The 17752-nt window shown below is 39.6% G+C and overlaps 1 protein-coding gene across 6 annotated transcripts in view; it reads right to left on the minus strand.

The window, feature by feature from the left end:
- Nucleotides 1-17752, minus strand: part of LYST (lysosomal trafficking regulator) — a 151462-nt gene that overhangs the window by 7222 nt on the left and 126488 nt on the right. For all 6 annotated transcript variants that reach the window (XM_042848373.2, XM_005291190.5, XM_042848372.2 and 3 more), the window contains 7 exons: nt 14325-14542; nt 13020-13250; nt 10997-11186; nt 8316-8452; nt 6444-6542; nt 344-483; nt 67-164 (listed from right to left, as the gene is read on the minus strand). In XM_042848373.2, coding sequence (XP_042704307.2) covers nt 67-164; nt 344-483; nt 6444-6542; nt 8316-8452; nt 10997-11186; nt 13020-13250; nt 14325-14542 — 1113 coding nt within the window. The remainder of the gene's footprint in view (nt 1-66; nt 165-343; nt 484-6443; nt 6543-8315; nt 8453-10996; nt 11187-13019; nt 13251-14324; nt 14543-17752) is intronic.

The raw sequence follows: 17752 nt of genomic DNA on the forward strand, positions 1-17752 counted from the left end.
GTTGGTTCATCTTTAAATCTGGTCTATGAATGTGGATAGGTTATTCATTCATGATACCATACATACCTGAATCACAAACTGTTGCAATATCACCTGTCATTTCACTACCAGAGACTGCTGTCACAGGACTCTTGTGTCCAGCAAGACTTTGGACATAGCACAGCCTACAAAGAATAAAAAAATCTCTAAACCTGCAGTTTAGCTTCAGGAAACTGAGTTTTGGTTTCACACAAGATTAAACTACTTGGAAAGTAATAATCTGAAATGATTATTTTACACAAAGATTTTAAAAACAGTTAGAAAGTAAGCATTTTTAGGCTAACCTAGGAAATTATATTTGTACCTGTTCAAATCCCAGATGATACAGGTTCCATCCTTGCTTACACTTATCATTATACTATATGGTTTGCAGACAAATAAGCTGGTTATCTCTTCTGTGTGACCATACAGATGTACTTGAGATTCCATTTCTATCTCGGAATGCTGAAAAATAACAATATTAAAATGAGACCTGAATTATTAAACACATCCACTTATTTATTGTTTTGGAAGTGTGGTTTCCATTGTTTTCAATTGGATCAATACATATAGATTTTAGGGAATGAACTGGCACTCCATGATTAAATGCTTCATATCTTCAGTTCAGATGCTTTTTGTAGGACTTTTAAAGAAGCAAACACATTGCTGACATGAGTATTTGGAGTAAGACATTAACTGTGAAAGGCACTATATTCTCCCACTTCTCACACACAAAGCTTTGAGAAGAAGTTGTGTGGCTGGCTGTTTTCCAAACTCATGTCAGTAGCTCAAATAGAGATGACAGCTAGATCTCCATATTTCAGTTTGACTGGCTAGAGAGGAAATATTGGGGGGTGAGGGACAGTCAATGGCAATGACCAGCACTTTTTAAAAAAAAGTTAGCAAAAACCCCAAGTTAATGGGAACATATTGAGCCAGTGCCAAGTCCTTAGATGGGGCTTAACTAGGTATTAAATAGGTGTGAAATTTGAAGCTTTGCTCTAATACAGAAACTGTCAAAAATTAAATGCCAAAGAAGATGAAACTGCTAAGCATAAGTGCTACTTCTTGTGTTTTATTTTATTGCAATTCCTCAGACTTTTTTTTTTTTTAAACACCCTCTAAATTACAAGAGTTGCTTAATCAGAATGATAATTGCCCAATTAAGAGAAGTCCAGTGTACAAGGAGATTGGAATAATGTTTATACAAGAAAGGTAAACGTCTCTCTGCTACAATGAATATTCCCATAGGTCTTCTTTACTACCTCAGAGCACAGTAATAAACAATCTAGGAATTTGGAAGAGGAAATAGGGCATACAATAGCTCTACTAAAAGATGAAAAGAGTCATTAGAGAACAGAAAAGGAGAAAGAACTGGTAATAGATTTCACTCACAACATGCTAGTTATATATTCTCTAGCACAATCTGAGCAACAAATAGCAACATCCATCTCTGTGCTAGTTACATTGATTACTAGTCAGGACAAGATTGACCTTTAATAATCATAAAACATTTAGAGAGGTTTCATTTAACCAATCACAAGAAAACGATAAACATATTCTCCTACTGTGTACTATAATTGCTGATAAGAATATCCAGTCTCTACATCCCCTCAGAGTAATGTATCTACTATTCATAGAAGTATGGTCTGCCATTATTTTAGAATTTTAAGAACAGAACTAGAGCAAGGTTTTTAATGGGAAAAGTGTCAAGCCAAGATTAATTTTTCTGCTAAACTATTTTGTTGCCTCATCTTTCCACTTCCCCCATCTAATTTGTCTGTTTTGTCCACCTTTTGCTGACACCTACATCTCTGGGACAGGGATTCTCTATTTGTCTCTACGGTCCCTAGCTCAATGGGGCCTGATCCTGGATTGGAGTTTCTAGGAACTATCATAATACAAAGTACAAAATGGTAGTAATGGGAAAGGATGGAACTCTAGGACCAGATAATCTAATTTATTTGTGCTAATAAGTCATGCAACTATGACTTTTCATGCTATCCTCTATTCCTGAAACATACTTGTAAGTACTGTGTGCCATGGAAGCTCTCGCCTCCTCCTTCAAATCTCTTAAGACTCATTTCTTCCATCTATCCTTCCAATGCTGATGTCCACTTCACTACACTAATATAAACATTCCACTCACAATAAAATATTTTTAAAGTGGCATAGATATAAAAATAAATTGATTTAAAGTTGGTCATATATTTAAAATACCCTCTTTCTGTGTTAGACTGGATGGCTGTGGTTAAGGCACTGGAGTAAGGGATTATACAATAATTACCACACAGTTTCATCTATTCTCTCAAAAGGATATACAATAGGTTAAAATGCTTCCCTCTCTGTTAGCAAGAAAGCCCCAGATAGATTAGGAACAACTAAAGCGTGGAGCAACCCACTTGCCCAACAGAACCTCTTGGCTGAGGCCTTTTAAGGGTAGTGATTTGAGTGACTTCTCATAACAGTACTTCAGTGGGTTTTGGATGACAGACATTGACAATGCCTGGGAGAAGTAGCAGACAAGAGCAGTTTGTCTGGACTTTTTCAAACACAGATATGGGTCACTAGATCTCTGAAAGCAGGGCTCTCTAGACTCTTATGTCTATCCATTAGCAACATCATACCTGTCTCCTTACTTTAATGATTTACACATGAAGATTTGCCCTGATTGACACATCCTGTACTGCATTTATAACAGGCTGTTCCACTACATCAGCACTCAGCTGGGGGGCTGACTACAGAACAGATGCTAGTAAACATGCTGGCATTCCCTATAGTCCTGTCTCAAGCAACTAACTAAACAACAGATGCTACACAATTGGCAGCAAGGTCATGTTGCCTGAGGTATACAGAAGCGTCAGTGCTGAGGGATTCAGCAAACATGATCTCACAAGAGGACACCTGAGGAGCAAAGCAAAGAACTCCTCTTCGCAGTTATAAAGTGCCTTACCGCTGTCAAATACAAATTGCTAGTTTCTTTATTAGCATTTTTAAAACACAAGTATTCTGTACAAAAAGTTTATTTCCTATTTTAGTTACCAAAAATGTAACTGATATTGCTTGGGGCTTTAAAAATTAATTGCTCACAGTGGGTGGGCTTTCCTAGTGTGTGTGGGGCTTGAGCCATGAATTTCTGCCAAGTTTTAACCTTGATGCAATGGAATCCTTCTCAATCTGCAGAGAGCACTTAGGCCTCTGTTGCTGCTCCTAGATTGATCAAGCAAATGCAACATAAAACAATACTGTGGCCAGTTTAAGTGTTGCTATTCAGAACCCTGTGGCCTAAGATGGACTGTCAAGAATTGTGTCAGCGATTTGCTACTTCTTGGGGAAAAGTTATGAACTACTGAAGAGGCTGATGCTGGAGTTATTTACAGAAAAGACAACTTAAAACAGAAGGCAAAATCCTGGCTCCATTACAGTTCTATTCTATTTTACACCCTGAGCATCTTCCATCAATGCATGAAGCGATATGACTAACATCTGTCACACGTTATTTAGTCTCATCACTGGGGAAAAGGTGTGCAGGGGAGTGTTTTGGTAAGGATTCTTTTTTAAATTATTTAATACATGATGTTATGTGTCTACCTTCGAGAAGGCAAGATCAGAGAAGCATGCCTTGCACTTAGAGCAGAATGTGGTAAGGTTTGCAAGAGTCCTTAGTTCCTGTGTGAGTTTGTGCCAGTCTCTTACTGGCCTCCAAGAAGTTTCTGTCTTCCGTACAAATGGGCTTTAACCTTATTATAGAAAGCTCCATTGTACCACAAGACTGAAGCTGTTGATCGTGGTCTTCATTCCAGAGCTTTAGGTGATATTTTTGATACTCTGGGCCCAGGCCACTGAGTGTGTTGAAGCTAAGGATCAAGACCTTGAACCTGACTTGATGTTCTGCGGTAAGACAGTGTAGAGAACAGAGGACAGATTTAATCTGTTTGTGGTAGCTAGTGTATTGAGGTGTGCTGCAGGGTTCTGTACTAGTTGGAGTTTCCAAAGCACTGAAGGCTTCATGCCCACATATACCACAATTAGGTATCGCAGCCAAAAGATGAAGATGTGAATAACTGAATCCAGGTCACTGTTCATCAGGATGGGGGAGCATCTCCTAACCAACTGGAGATGATAGAAAGTATTACTTATGGATAGAGCTGGACAAAGTTTTTGGGAAAATAGTTTATTTGCTGAAAAATGCAGTTACAGTCAACGCAAAAACTACTTACAAATTTTTGTCCTGTTCACCAAACAGTTTAGAACAAACAGCTTAGTGGTCAGGGCACTCACATATGATATGGGACATCCAAGTCTAGTCTCTGCTCCAAGGGCTATAATTATTCGTAAGAAGCTTCAATAGGAAAGATTCAGAAAGTCCCATAACTGAATTGACATAGTCCAGTGGTTAGGGCACTCACCTGAGGGGTGGGAACTCGTGTTCAAATCCTCTCCAGGTCAGGGAGAAGAAGAATTGAACCAGGGGTTTCTCATGTCCCAGGTGAGTTCTCTAACTACTGGCCTAAAGAGGCAGCTTCCTCCTACACCCATCCCATTCCGAGGTGTTATGTCAAAAGTGCCCCAAACTGAAAAACTATTTCATCCCAGCTGTTTGATTCTCTGACCAGACACCAAAAAATCTGTTTCCAGGTCAACCCAAAAAGTGTTTTGTTTTTGCAGTTTATTGGAATTGCCAGCAAAATGAAAAATCTATTTATCTACGATAAGGCCATTGCAGAGAAACTAAATTAATTCTTTGCATTGGTCTTCACTGTTGAGGATGTGAGGGAGATTCCAAAACCTGAGCCATTCTTTTTGGGTGACAGATCTGAGGAACTGTCCCAAATTGAGGTGTCATTAGAGGTGGTTTTGGAACAAATTGATAAACTAAATAGTAATAAGTCTCCAGGACCTAATGGTATTCACCCAAGAGTTCTGAAGGAACTCAAATGTGAAATTGCAGGACAACAACTGTCATCTGTAACCTATCATTTAAATCAGCTTCTGTACCAAATGACTGGAGAATAGCTAATGTGATGCCAATTTTTAAAAAGGGCTCCAGAGGTGACCCTGGCAACTACAGGCCAGTAAGCCTCACTTCAGTACCAGGCAAACTGGTTGAAACTATTGTAAAAGAACAAAATTGTCAGACACAGATGAACATAATTTGTTGGGAAATAGTCAACATGGTTTTTGTAAAGGGAATCATGCCTCACCAATCTACTAGAATTCTCTGAGAGGGTCAACAAGCATGCGGACAAAGGAGATCCAGTGGATATAGTGCAGGGGTCGGCAACCTTTCAGAAGTGGTGTGCCGAGTCTTCATTTATTCACTCTAATTTAAGGTTTTGTGTGCCAGTAATACATTTTAACATTTTTAGAAGGTCTCTTTCTATAAGTCTATAATATATAGCCATCAATGCCATTAAAGCTGTTTCAGTTCCATGACCTGGCCTGAATCCAGATTATGCCATGTCTAGAGTATTAACTTCAGTACAGACGCTCCCTGGGTTACACAAGACCCGACTTACACAAATTTGCACTTACAGAAAAAGTTCCATCAGCCAGAAATAGGATTTTCGAGTTGCGGAAATTTTTGTGTAATGTATGGGTACACGTTTCCGACTTACGCAAAATTCGGGTTACGCAAGGCTTTCCAGAACGGAACGATTGCGTAAGTCAGGGGGCGTCTGTAAGGTGAGCTTGTAGTTGGAATTTGGCTAGCTTCTCTAAGCTTGCTCAGGAACAGGAAGTTGGACAAGACTCCCATTGACTTCAACGGGGCAAGGATTTACTCCGAGAATTCCCTTCTTCCTTCCACAGCAGTTAGAGAGAGTAAGGTGGAGATTCAAATTTATCAACCACCTATTAGTCAGGGGTGGATAGAAGAGCAATGTCCAGACATGGCATTTTGGTACCTGGAGAAGATACTGGAGTCTCTGTCAGAGGGGCTGGCCTTCCCCTTTGTCAGGGTGCCCTGAGTAGTGGTATCCCCTCACTCTGATCTCTCATGTCTGCATCTGGACAGTAGATTTATTCCTTTGGACAGTAAATGTCTGGAGTCCTGATGCTGATGTACTAGTAACTAAGTACAGTCCTCAAACACAACAAAAAATCAGGATTTGCTTTGAAAGTAAAATAGGGTGGGAAAGTCATTTATTTTTCTTTAAAGGTGGGATGGTGGGAAAGAGAAAAGTTGGGCACCATTCAAATGGTTATTAAAATGCAGAATTCAAAATTTAAATTATTTGTCAAAATGTATATGATAGGGTACTTTGAAAGCCTCTTTTAGTTTAAAAAACCCTAAATAATACAAGGCAGTTTTAATAATACAAGTCTAGTTTTAAGGAGTGAAGTAAACAACAGCAAGGATAAGAAAAGAAAAATAATGTAATATAGCTAAATTTCTAATTATAAATCCTGTCTGATATACTTACCATATTGCTAGAGAATCTGTTCATATACGCTGTGATGACACCAGATTTGCTACCTGTAAAAAGCTGGCAACTGTCTGGTACCCAAGCACAACTTGTTACCTTGGAGAAAAAAAAAGCCAGAGAAAATAAGTACTATTTTAAATACATTCTATTTCATTATACCTAGCTATTTTATCAAATCTGTTTTTGTTGGTTTTCCTAAGAAAAACATGCAATAAATAAAATACCTGACCCAAAATGGAAGCCCAAGAGCAGTTTAATAAATCTGCAGAAGGTCATACATTTTGCATAGTTAGAGTTAAAATTATGGGTGAAATGATGTGGTGCATCTCTAAAATACATAGCACAGAACTCTCAGCTCAAAGGGATGGAGGTATGTGTTAAGGTAACTTTCTGCCCTCCTGATCCTGGGCTGCTCTGCTGGCTGGAGAGGCCTTGGCGTAATTTGGACAGTCCTAAGGGTCTGTGTAAGTTATGGCAGCCTCCCAGGGCTGTGTGCTTTGTCCCCATCCTTGATGCACCCCTGTCACACATGCCCTATATCAGGGTTTGCAAGGTGGTCTTTGGAAAATATTCTTACTGCGGTCTTTCATGGTATCTTTGCTGGAAGAATCATATCACAGTCAGATGCAGGGCTTTCAGAGCACCTTTATGCAGTTCTGACTCTTATGTGGTATAAAGAGGCCAGTGTAGGGTGAGGGTCTCACTCTGACTTTTTCCATTTTGTCTTTAAACATTTTTGACTGTACAAACCGTAGAACCAACAAGGAGGCACTTATTCCGCACCCCACACATACCAATATTTTAAGGCATCTATGATCTTCCCTACTCTTGTTCTCAGCCTAGAAACAGATTGTTTGGAAAGTTCTATAAACCTCATGATGACATATCCAATAATGGTTTTTCTGCCAGGATAGAAGAGCAGAATCAGAAGCAAATTTTGGGAGCAGAGAGATTGAAGAGGAAAATTTAGTGGAGAAGTAAGAAAGAAGGATATTTGGTGGATGGAAATGGAGGAAGAACCACCAAAAAGGTAAATAAAGTTTTTTGGGGGGGAGGTGGAGGCATTTTGGAGAGTTTGGAGGGGCTCATCCAAAAATGGGTATGCCCCAGAAAACGAATGTGGCATTTAGCGTAATTCCTAGACAGACACAAGCGAAATACTAATCAGCAAAGCAAATGAGTGCAGCTGAGTTTAAACCTGGGATGTAAGTTTGTCTCCCCCACTCCATTACATGCTTTTGAAGAACTGATTGAAATCCTTATGATCACATAATAAAGAATGTCATCAAGGACAAGGTGATGTTGACATTGATAACGGGCTACAGAGCCTTACATCTCTGTCACTGGTTCAAGCATGAACAAGATAGCGAGCGACTAAAGACACTTATCTGATGGCATATATTAAGGGACGTATGGGATCCACCTTAGTTCCCACTGGATATGTGCCCACATCACATTGAGCACCCTGTTGGCATTTTCAGAGACTCTAAGGACTACATGGGCATGGATGCGAAACCTTGCATTGTTAGAAACTGTTCCCCAAAAGTAAAGGTGCAGTGCACTGGGGTTAAAGTAGGGTGACCAGATGTCCTGATTTTATAGGGACAGTCCCGATTTTTGGGTCTTTTTTTATATAGGCTCCTATTACCCCCCACCCCATGTCCTGATTTTTCACATTTGCTGTCCGGTCACCCTAGGTTAAAGTGATCAGGAATGGTGGTGGAAGGCTATGAAATTTGCACTATCACTACCTAGGCTGTACATGTTCTCTATTAAAAATAGATTTCAGTTTTCAGTGATGTCATATAGAGCACCTTTTACAAATACATTAACTTTACAATCAGAAACACTTTAAAAAAAAAGTTTTACCTGGTGCAACTGTGAACTCTGTATAAAATTTATTGGAGGTTCACTTTGCTTGCTTTTTAGTCTTAAAATGTTATCAGCATATCCCCAACTCAGAATGGCTGACCACTGGATATCTGTACTGTGCATGCTTCTCACACCTGCAGGAAAGGCATTATATGTTGCGTGTCAAGTATGCTGTCACAGTTTCAGGGTTATTGCACCTTTGCCGCCCCCCCTCTCCAGTCTTCAATGAGGGCACCCAATTAAGTTTTTAGACTTCCAGCCACCACCCCTCTTGGTGCAGAGATTCAGGTCTCTCTCCCTTCAGACTGGGGGTTTAGGCTTGCAGTCCCTCTGCACCTCACTGCAATTTCCCAGCAGGTCTGACTGGAATCCAGCAACTGTGGTTAACTCTTTCTCCAGGGGCTAAAGCAGTGTATACCAGTTACCAAACAGCTTTTACAAAGCAAACTGCATTTATATGCTTAGGGCAAAAGCATTACAGAAAAAAAACATAAAAAACAATAAAAAAGCTAGACACATACTAAAAGTGTACCAGAGGTCACCCCCAACTCCCGCAGAGCGCTCTTAGGTGCCAGTCTTTCAAACCACATAAATGGGTTTGCTCCCTTGGTCCCAAGTTCATGTCAGCTTTTAGGTGGATCAGGAACCAGACCCCAACTGGACAGTCAGCTGTTTCTTTTAACAGCTCAGGCCATTATTCTCCATCTCTGAGAACAGGTAATCACCAGTCAATTGCCCTCTCCTCAGGGTGTAGCTTCAAATCTCTGGGTTTTTGCATAATGGGGGTTGTGGAATTTACATTAACCACTTGCCAGGGATTCCCCAGGAAACCCACTTAAATACTTATTGTCCCCAAATTCATGCCTGTCTGGCACATTTCAATATAGTCATCTGAACTCCTTACACTTCCCAGGTCTCACATCTGTCACGTGTGATTACATAACGGATCATTTTGGCAGCTATTTATAAAAATCCACGGTTAATATACAACACGCATCTTGCTTTATTAGGCTAGGATACAATGGCCAAAGTTTTTTAAAATGGGTGTCTCCAATTAGGCTACAACATCCATCTTTAGGCTCCTAAATAAAGTGGCCTGATTTTCAAAAGTGCTGAGTATTAGAGCTCATTGACACTTTTCAAAGTCTGCCATTTTGACAAAAGTTTTCATTGATATTTTGAACTTGGAGGGGGGGGGGAAAAAGACAATTTTTGTGAATATTTCTGTGGAAATTAGGTCCTATTTTTTGACCACCACTACTCTCTTCCCTGGGCATCGCTGAGAACTCAACACTTCTGAAAGAGAGGCAACTTATTTTAGGTGCCTGTGGACTTCAGAGCCTAATTTGGCTCTTATTTTTGAAAATCCTGGCCAGTAAAATGCTTTAATGCAAGAGAGGCAATTATTAAAACCCATTTGTACATATATCAATAGGCTTTAATTCCATTGAGTTAACCTGACAACAAAGCCTTCTGCCTTGCAGTTCTACTTCTGTTTCCCTTACTCATCCCTCCATTCCATCCTCCAACAATTATTCCTTCACTTCTCCCTCCTACTGCTCTTCTATTCATTTACTTGTTCACCAATACTCTGGTTCTCTGGATATGTTGGCAAAGAAAGTTACCTGCCTTTCCCTAACTGTTGTTCTTCGAGAGGTGTTGCACATGTCCATTCCACTCATAGGTACTGACTCTGTGGGTGTTCCAGGGCTGGAGCACCCATGGAAAAAAAAATCAGTGGGTGCTTAGCACCCACTGGCAGCCAAGTTCCCCCTCCCTCCCACCGGCAGCCCTGCTGATCAACTCCTCCTCCTCCCTCCCAGGACCTCCTGCCCACTGCAATCAGCTGTTTCACACCTAAACAATTTAGTCCAGCCCAGGTAAAAACACTACAGCTCTTCTGATGTCTAAAAATGGTGGAGCTTCTCTTCATCTCTGTGAATATGAGGTTTTGGGAAGAACGGTGGCGAACAAATTGCCTGATTAATGTGAAAGTTGGAAACTATCTTTTTCAGGAATTTTGGGCAAGGGTGAAGGTAAATCTTGTCCTTATAGAAGGCTGTATAGGGAGGCTCCAATACCAGAGTTCTCAACTTTTTAACGAGGAATGAGGGAAGAACTTACAGTAGCAAAGCTATAATTGCTCCAACCACCGTCATTGGTGGTAAGAAGGAACTGAGGAAATTTGGGGGCAGCTCTGCCCTTTATACCTGCACACAGTGGCATATAGCAGCAGAGGGTGTTCATGTCCCTTGACAGGTACCGCTGGGGGGGGGGGGAGGGGGGGGGGGGGGGGGAGAGGAGGGAGGAATCTCCAACAACCATGCTCTGGCCGCGCACTCAGCTACAGTGGAATGGACATATATAATCACTTGAAGAAGAATTGTGGGTTTCTAGAGTTCTGATATTTTAAAAACACCAAGTTGAGTTATTTTAATGAAAATACCAAACTAATTGATAAGAATTCTTGAAATCCAGCACCTTTATTAAAAATTTACTTAATAATTCTATTTACAATCCTTAGCAGAATAAGACTGCAAACTTGAGCACTCTGCTAGAGTATTAGAGTGGCACTATAAAAATATAGCATGATTATGACTCGGCAACTGGTTAAGTTTTTCCAGTATTTCATATGTAGAGGGTAAACATGAAACTGATTTCTGGTAAGGCTTCCTTACCTTGCTCTTTGCTGTATATCATCAAAAGGCAGAACTTTTGGGACAAACCACAGATGGCCCTAGTTGGCAGAGCCTGCAGAGAGCCAAACCTTTCTCCATGTGGCTGGCTGAAGCAAACAACTGGATCTGGAGCACTTGGGGAACCTACATATTCCCCCCACTTTAAACCTTTTATCCAAGGCAAAGGACTCTAGAACAAAGACAAATAAAATGCCAATTAAAATAGTCAGTGTAACAGAGCAATGCTATTTTATATGAGGAAACAGTACATTATAAATAAGACTCCTATAAATTATCCTAGTCTTGTGGTACTTTATATGACAGGGTCTATACTTTATTCTGTTATAAAGAAAAATAAAATTATGGAAAAAGGCAATTTAATGTCATATGCTAAGATATTAATTTCAAGTGAGTTCTGTTTATTCAGAGACACAAGGAGGGTGAGATAATATCTTTTATTGTGCCAACTTATTTATTCAGTCAGTTCTTTATAGGCTTGACTAGAAAACTGGTAACTTGCAGAGTTCAAGAAACAAAGTACGGTGAAACATCAGTTTTCCATTTCTATAAACATGAGCCAAATTCCTGATTAGGTTTTAGAGAAAATAAGTGTCTGAAGTGAAGGGGGCATTTTTCCCCACAAAGAATGCTAAACTAGACAAAATGTTGATACAGATTGTTCATCACCCTATATTTCAACACTGGACCAAGAATTCACCATTCAAGGCATGTAACTAGCCAGCCAAACAAACATTTAAGTGCAGCGCAAGTACTGGCATTCTCTTTGCTTCAAGAAAGACTAGTGAAAATTTATTCTACTTTTTAATATATCAAATATCGAAAATTAAAATATATTACAATGTAATTTTGCATTACTTCACTAATATTATATATTTTCCCCATGGTACAGCATTAACAGTGAGGTGCAATTTAGGGATTAGAATGCTCTGAAGCATTCTATATTGAAAAAGACCAGACAGCTGACATGGTGGACTATACTGATCTAATATAAGAATTATATTCAGTGCCTCCTGCACAATAAGCATATCTCAACAGTCCTGAATTTATTGGGCTCTCTCACATTTCAGAGCTTTTATAGCTTCAAAAGAGTCATTCTGAGCCCTGATATTTTTAAGTTTAAAATGATATTTTATGGGTACTTAAAGTCACTTGTATACTAAAATATACAGATTGGAATTTTTTTTTAAAATGGTTACTGGCAGAAACCAGAAAGTAATTCATTTGATAACCTTGTTCAATACAGAAACAAAACTAATTTGCAACTTTCACATGCGTATTTACACATGGAAATTAGAATGGTTGTTTTTCCAGTAGTTCTTCCTAAATTTCAAGGGTGAGAAGAATGGTAATGAGGTTGTACTGAAAAATACTGACTCAAAAAAGACAATAAAATTATCCTACAATAACAGAAGAACTGCTTAAAAACTACTTCTTTACTTCAGTTTGCTTACTGACAAATATCCGATGAAAAAGCTTATTTTAATTCTGCCCTAAATTTTGCAAAAGGTCTGAAGCAAAATGTCTGGAAGCTCAGTCTACGGTAAGAGATATTTACTAACCACATTTCCTACAGAAAGACACCTGGGCATATACTGAAACAGATTTGCCTCAGGCATGACAGACTATTTGGTGCTCTGTGGAGCAGAAAAATCTCCTACTTCCATTGTGGAGAGAGAGAGAACGAACAAACTATTCCAGTCCAGCACCTTCCGCCCCCCACCTCCACCCGTTATACACTCTGGGAGTAGGATCAGCAAGGACAGAAATTCACTGCCAGACGGTTCCTCCAGAAGCTTGGGCACCTCAAGTCACTGAGCCAGTTCTGCTCTGATCCACATAATCATGAAATGTCTTAAATGTGCAGAAGATATACTGCAAACGCTTTTCATTAATACAGTGCAAGTGCAGCCGTTTTGCTTAATTATTCAGATGTGTACATCAGGGTACAGTAATTACAGCCTGTGAATGTTAATTGAGCAATCTTGTGAATCAAATTACATACTGGATATACTATTTCTTTAGCGTGCTCCCTGGTTTCTCTGAAAGCAAACTGCACTAATAACCCCATGGCAGTGGGAAGTTCTCCTTCTATTATGAGCCTGGATCCGGGTCTGCTGACATGCGCTGTGTGGAACAATTGACGAGGGGTTTGTCCATATGTTTTTATCATTGTTTCCAGGGCTCTTCTTTGAACGGGATCCTCAACAGCAGAAACATCCATCCCAAAGTAGGTCTAAAATGTAAAACAGCAAACACAAAAGCTAAGTAAAGTTATCTTTGAAAAATGTTTCCCAACTAAAACTGCACAAGCTTAGAGCCAGAGTCTTCAGCCCTTCTGTAATTGACTTCTGGATGCAACAGAATTGCAGAACTACACCCTAAAGTGTTAAGGAAAACCAGCATGAATCAAGGGGACTATATGATTGACATTTAAATACTCTATTTTACCATGAGCAATTAAATTACAGTGGTGAAACCCATAAGTGAGAGAGCCTGGCTGGACAAAGTCAGGCTGCTGCACTGCTAAAATGTAAGCCTTTCAAGGAATGCATTTTGAGACCTGAAAATGTACAATTTAGGAATTCTTTTGAAATTGACAAGGCCTTAGTCATCTTGTTCTCCTTTCACCACTGTCCTGAGTAAATCCAGAGGCTTTTGCAGTGTAATGCAGAGGCTTAACCAGTTCTGTGATCCAAAGTTAAGGCCACTACAGGGGTTTAGCTTAAATGGGACATTAATTATGTAGCAGGTGAGTACAGTAAGGAACACAAATGATTGTGGAGGAGGAATAGTATAAATGTTGTTCTCTCTAATCAGACACTTCACTTATCTCTGCTGCAGCCTTCGTTACAATCTGCCAAAGTGAAAGGTTTCTTTTTGATGGAAGAGGAAACAAAAATACTGCATTTCTAGATATTATTGCAAACAATGACTAATTGTCCAATAGGCTTTTAAGTAGACATACATTGTGTGACAATTCCCTGCCTAGCTTTAGCCCAGGAAACATGATTTAAAATAGACATAATTGACCTTCATGTCACAAACCCTGAGATTTTACCAATTCTTCATTTAAATATTCAGTCTTTTTCCCTGTTCTTTGATAGTTAGCTATTTGGGGATTGGTCCTGCTTTGAGCAGGGGGTTGGACTAGATGATCTCCTGAGGTCCCTTCCAACCCTGATATTCTATGATTCTATTTCAAGGGAATTTGCCTAAAGCTCGATGTTTTCCAAGCAATCGGTCAAACCATCTCAGAGATCAAATAATTTTATACTATGAACAGATTACTTGACAAAAAAATACTTACGGCAGGATGGAAGACATTGATAGCTTGAACCGAAGCCTTGCCCTTTTGCTTATACCCAAACACTAAATCAATCCAGTTACAGATTGTCTGGGAGACATGATCAGACTCTAAAGCCTGACGATGAATCAGGATGAAGAGACGGGGATCATTACGAGCCCATGGGGGGAGATTGACATGGTTTACTCTTTCACCATTTTGACGCAGTCCAAAATCAAAACCTAGAAATGTAAAGAGGAGGGTTTATATGGTTTTATTATTTACCATTTATATTACTGTAGAATCTAGGAGCCCCAGTCATGGATGAGGATTCTATGGTGTTAGGTGCTGTACAAACACAAAACAAAAAGACAGTCCCGGCTCTACAGACAGATTGGGCAGTACAAGAAAACAGTGAGACAATATTTATCAGCAGATAGGCAGTGGTCTCAGCACACCAGCAGCTTAACAGTCCTTTTTTTAATATGCATCACTGAGAAGGAAAGTTTATGCGGAGCTCCACCCAAGCATGAGGGGCAACATGGCAGAAAGCACAATTTTAGGATTTCAATTACAACAGCAACAAAAGGAAGGTCTTTGCAAGAGTTCTAGGTGTCCTGACACTTACTCATTCCTACAATAACATAATGAACCCAGCAGTGTTAAAAAAACATTCAGATATGAGCAAGGTAATTTGAATCAGCCAGTAACTAAGCTACAAAAAAAAAAAAAAAAGAAAAAAAAAAAGCTTCTTTCTGCCTCCCACAGTGCCACTATCTCCAAGAATCTTCTCCAAAAACCTCATAAAAAGTGTTTTCTGTAGGATACCCAGAAAGTCCCCAAAATTTTGGTTGATCTATATTTAAAAAGAAATCTGCACCCATTTCACTCTGAGCAGCATTTTCAAAAGCCTTGTGAATCTATAGGCCTTTTCTGAATCTCTGCAGGGAAGAGTGCTTAAACACAGTTCTTGCTGGAAAGGTGATAACATGCTTCTGAACCCTAGTGTAGAAATGATCTAACTATATTACAGAACTGTATACAGTAAGTGGGCTGGCAATATCCATGTGGAAAGCCATGTGATAAATTAAATAATCATGTACCTTAGTCTCACATGCACTCTGTACACTATATCCACTGGGACTACTAGCATTCAAATTCTCTTAGCAGCTTCAAACAGATGGTACTTTTGGGAGGGGGGCGGAGCACAAACCTTTCAAATGTTTGATATCCCCACTGTGCAACAGCGCTACCTGAGGTCCAGAATGGGTAATACTCAGCACTAACACTGCTTTTGCTATAGTCACTGAAGTCTTCTACTGACTCAGTAAAACACTTCCTTCACCATCCTCCATCACTGATCTTTTCCATTCCATTCTCGATGGTCAGTCGCTCTTTCACATTCAACCCCATCACTACCACCTGACTCCACCAGTTATAATTTAAGTTTAACAAGGAAACATGAACAATAAAAAAGGCTCAATCTTACAAAGTGCTGAACACTATTGTAAGATGTTGAGTGCCCTCAATTCCCAAAGGTTTTATTGGGCATTGTTGGCACCCAGCACCATATTGGATCTAGCCACAAGTCCCTTGAGGACAGCATGAAGGCAGTAAACTCTCTCAAAACAACTGACAGATTGTCAGAGCCTCCTGGGGAAATCCTAAAATGTAACAAGTATCAGGGGGTAGCCGTGTTAGTCTGTAGCCACAAAAACAACAAGAAGTCTGGTGGCACCTTAAAGACTAACAGATTTATTTGGGCATAAGCCTCAGAAGTGAGGTTTTTACCCACAAATGCTTATGCCCAAATAAATCTGTTAGTCTTTAAGGTGCCACCAGACTCCTTGTTGTTTTCCTAAAATGTAACTAGCTGAAAAAAGTAAACAGATTTATCAGAAGCACATTACCCTCAATAGAAAGGAGCAGATGCTCTTTCAGTTATAACAAACAGATTTTAATTTTCTACATTTACCAAACATCCTTGTCTGGATTAACTTTTATGGTTTTCTTAAGAACATAAGAAAGGCCGTACCAGGTCAGACCAAAGGTCCATCTAGCCCAGTATCCTGTCTACCGACAGTGGCCAATGCCAGGTGCCCCAGAGGGAGTGAACCTAACAGGCAATGATCAAGTGATCTCTCTCCTGCCATCCATCTCCACCCTCTAACAGACAGAGGCTAGGGACACCATTTCTTACCCGTCCTGGCTAATAGCCATTAATGGACTTAACCACCATGAATTTATCCAGTTCTCTTTTAAACTCTCTGTTATAGTCCTAGCCTTCACAACCTCCTCAGGTAAGGAGTTCCACAAGTTGACTGTGCGCTGTGTGAAGAAGAACTTCCTTTTATTTGTTTTAAACCTGCTGCCTATTAATACAAGAACTAGGGGTCATCAAATGAAGTTATGGGAATAAGTAAATAACTTTTCCTTATCCACTTTCTCCACATCACTCATGATTTTACATATCTCTATCATATCCCCCCTTAGTCTCCTCTTTTCCAAACTGAAGAGTCCTAGCCTCTTTAATCTCTCCTCATATGAGACCCGTTCCAAACCCTTAATCATTTTAGTTGCCCTTTTCTGAACCTTTTCTAGTGCCGGGATATCTTTTTTGAGATGAGGAGACCATATCTGTATGCAGTATTCAAGATGAGGGCGTACCATCGATTTATATAAGGGCAATAATATATTCTCAGTCTTATTATCTATCCCCTTTTTAATGATTCCTAACATCCTGTTTGCTTTTTTGACCACCTTTGTACACTGCGTGGACATTTTCAGAGAACTATCCACGAGGACTCCAAGATCTTTTTCCTGACTTCTTGTAGCTAAATTAGCCCCCATCATATTGTATGTATAGTTGGGGTTATTTTTTCCAATGTGCATTACTTTACATTTATCCACATTACATTTCATTTGCCATTTTGTTGCCCAATCACTTAGTTTTGTGAAATCTTTTTGAAGTTCTTTACAGTCTGCTTTGGTCTTAACTATCTTCAGCAGTTTAGTATCATCTGCAAACTTTGCCACCTTACTGTTTACCCCTTTCTCCAGATCATATATGAATAAGTTGAATAGGATCGGTCCGAGGACTGACCCTTGGGGAACACCACTAGTTATCCCTCTCCATTCTGAGAATTTACCATTAATTCCTACTCTTTGTTCCAGTTCTCAATCCATGAAAGGACCTTCCCTTTTATCCCATGGCAGCTTAATTTACATAAGAGCCTTTGGTGAGGGACCTTGTCAAAGGCTTTCTGGAAATCTAAGTACACTATGTCCACTAGATCCCCCTTGTCCACATGTTTGTTGACCCCTTCAAAGAATTCTAATAGATTAGTAAAACACGATTTCCCTTTACAGAAACCATGTTGACTATTGCTCAACAGTTTATGTTTTTCTATGTGTCGACAATTTTATTCTTAACTATTGTTTCGACTAATTTG

This window comes from Chrysemys picta, chromosome 3 (genome assembly GCF_011386835.1).
Source record: "Chrysemys picta bellii isolate R12L10 chromosome 3, ASM1138683v2, whole genome shotgun sequence".
Taxonomy (NCBI): domain Eukaryota; kingdom Metazoa; phylum Chordata; order Testudines; family Emydidae; genus Chrysemys; species Chrysemys picta.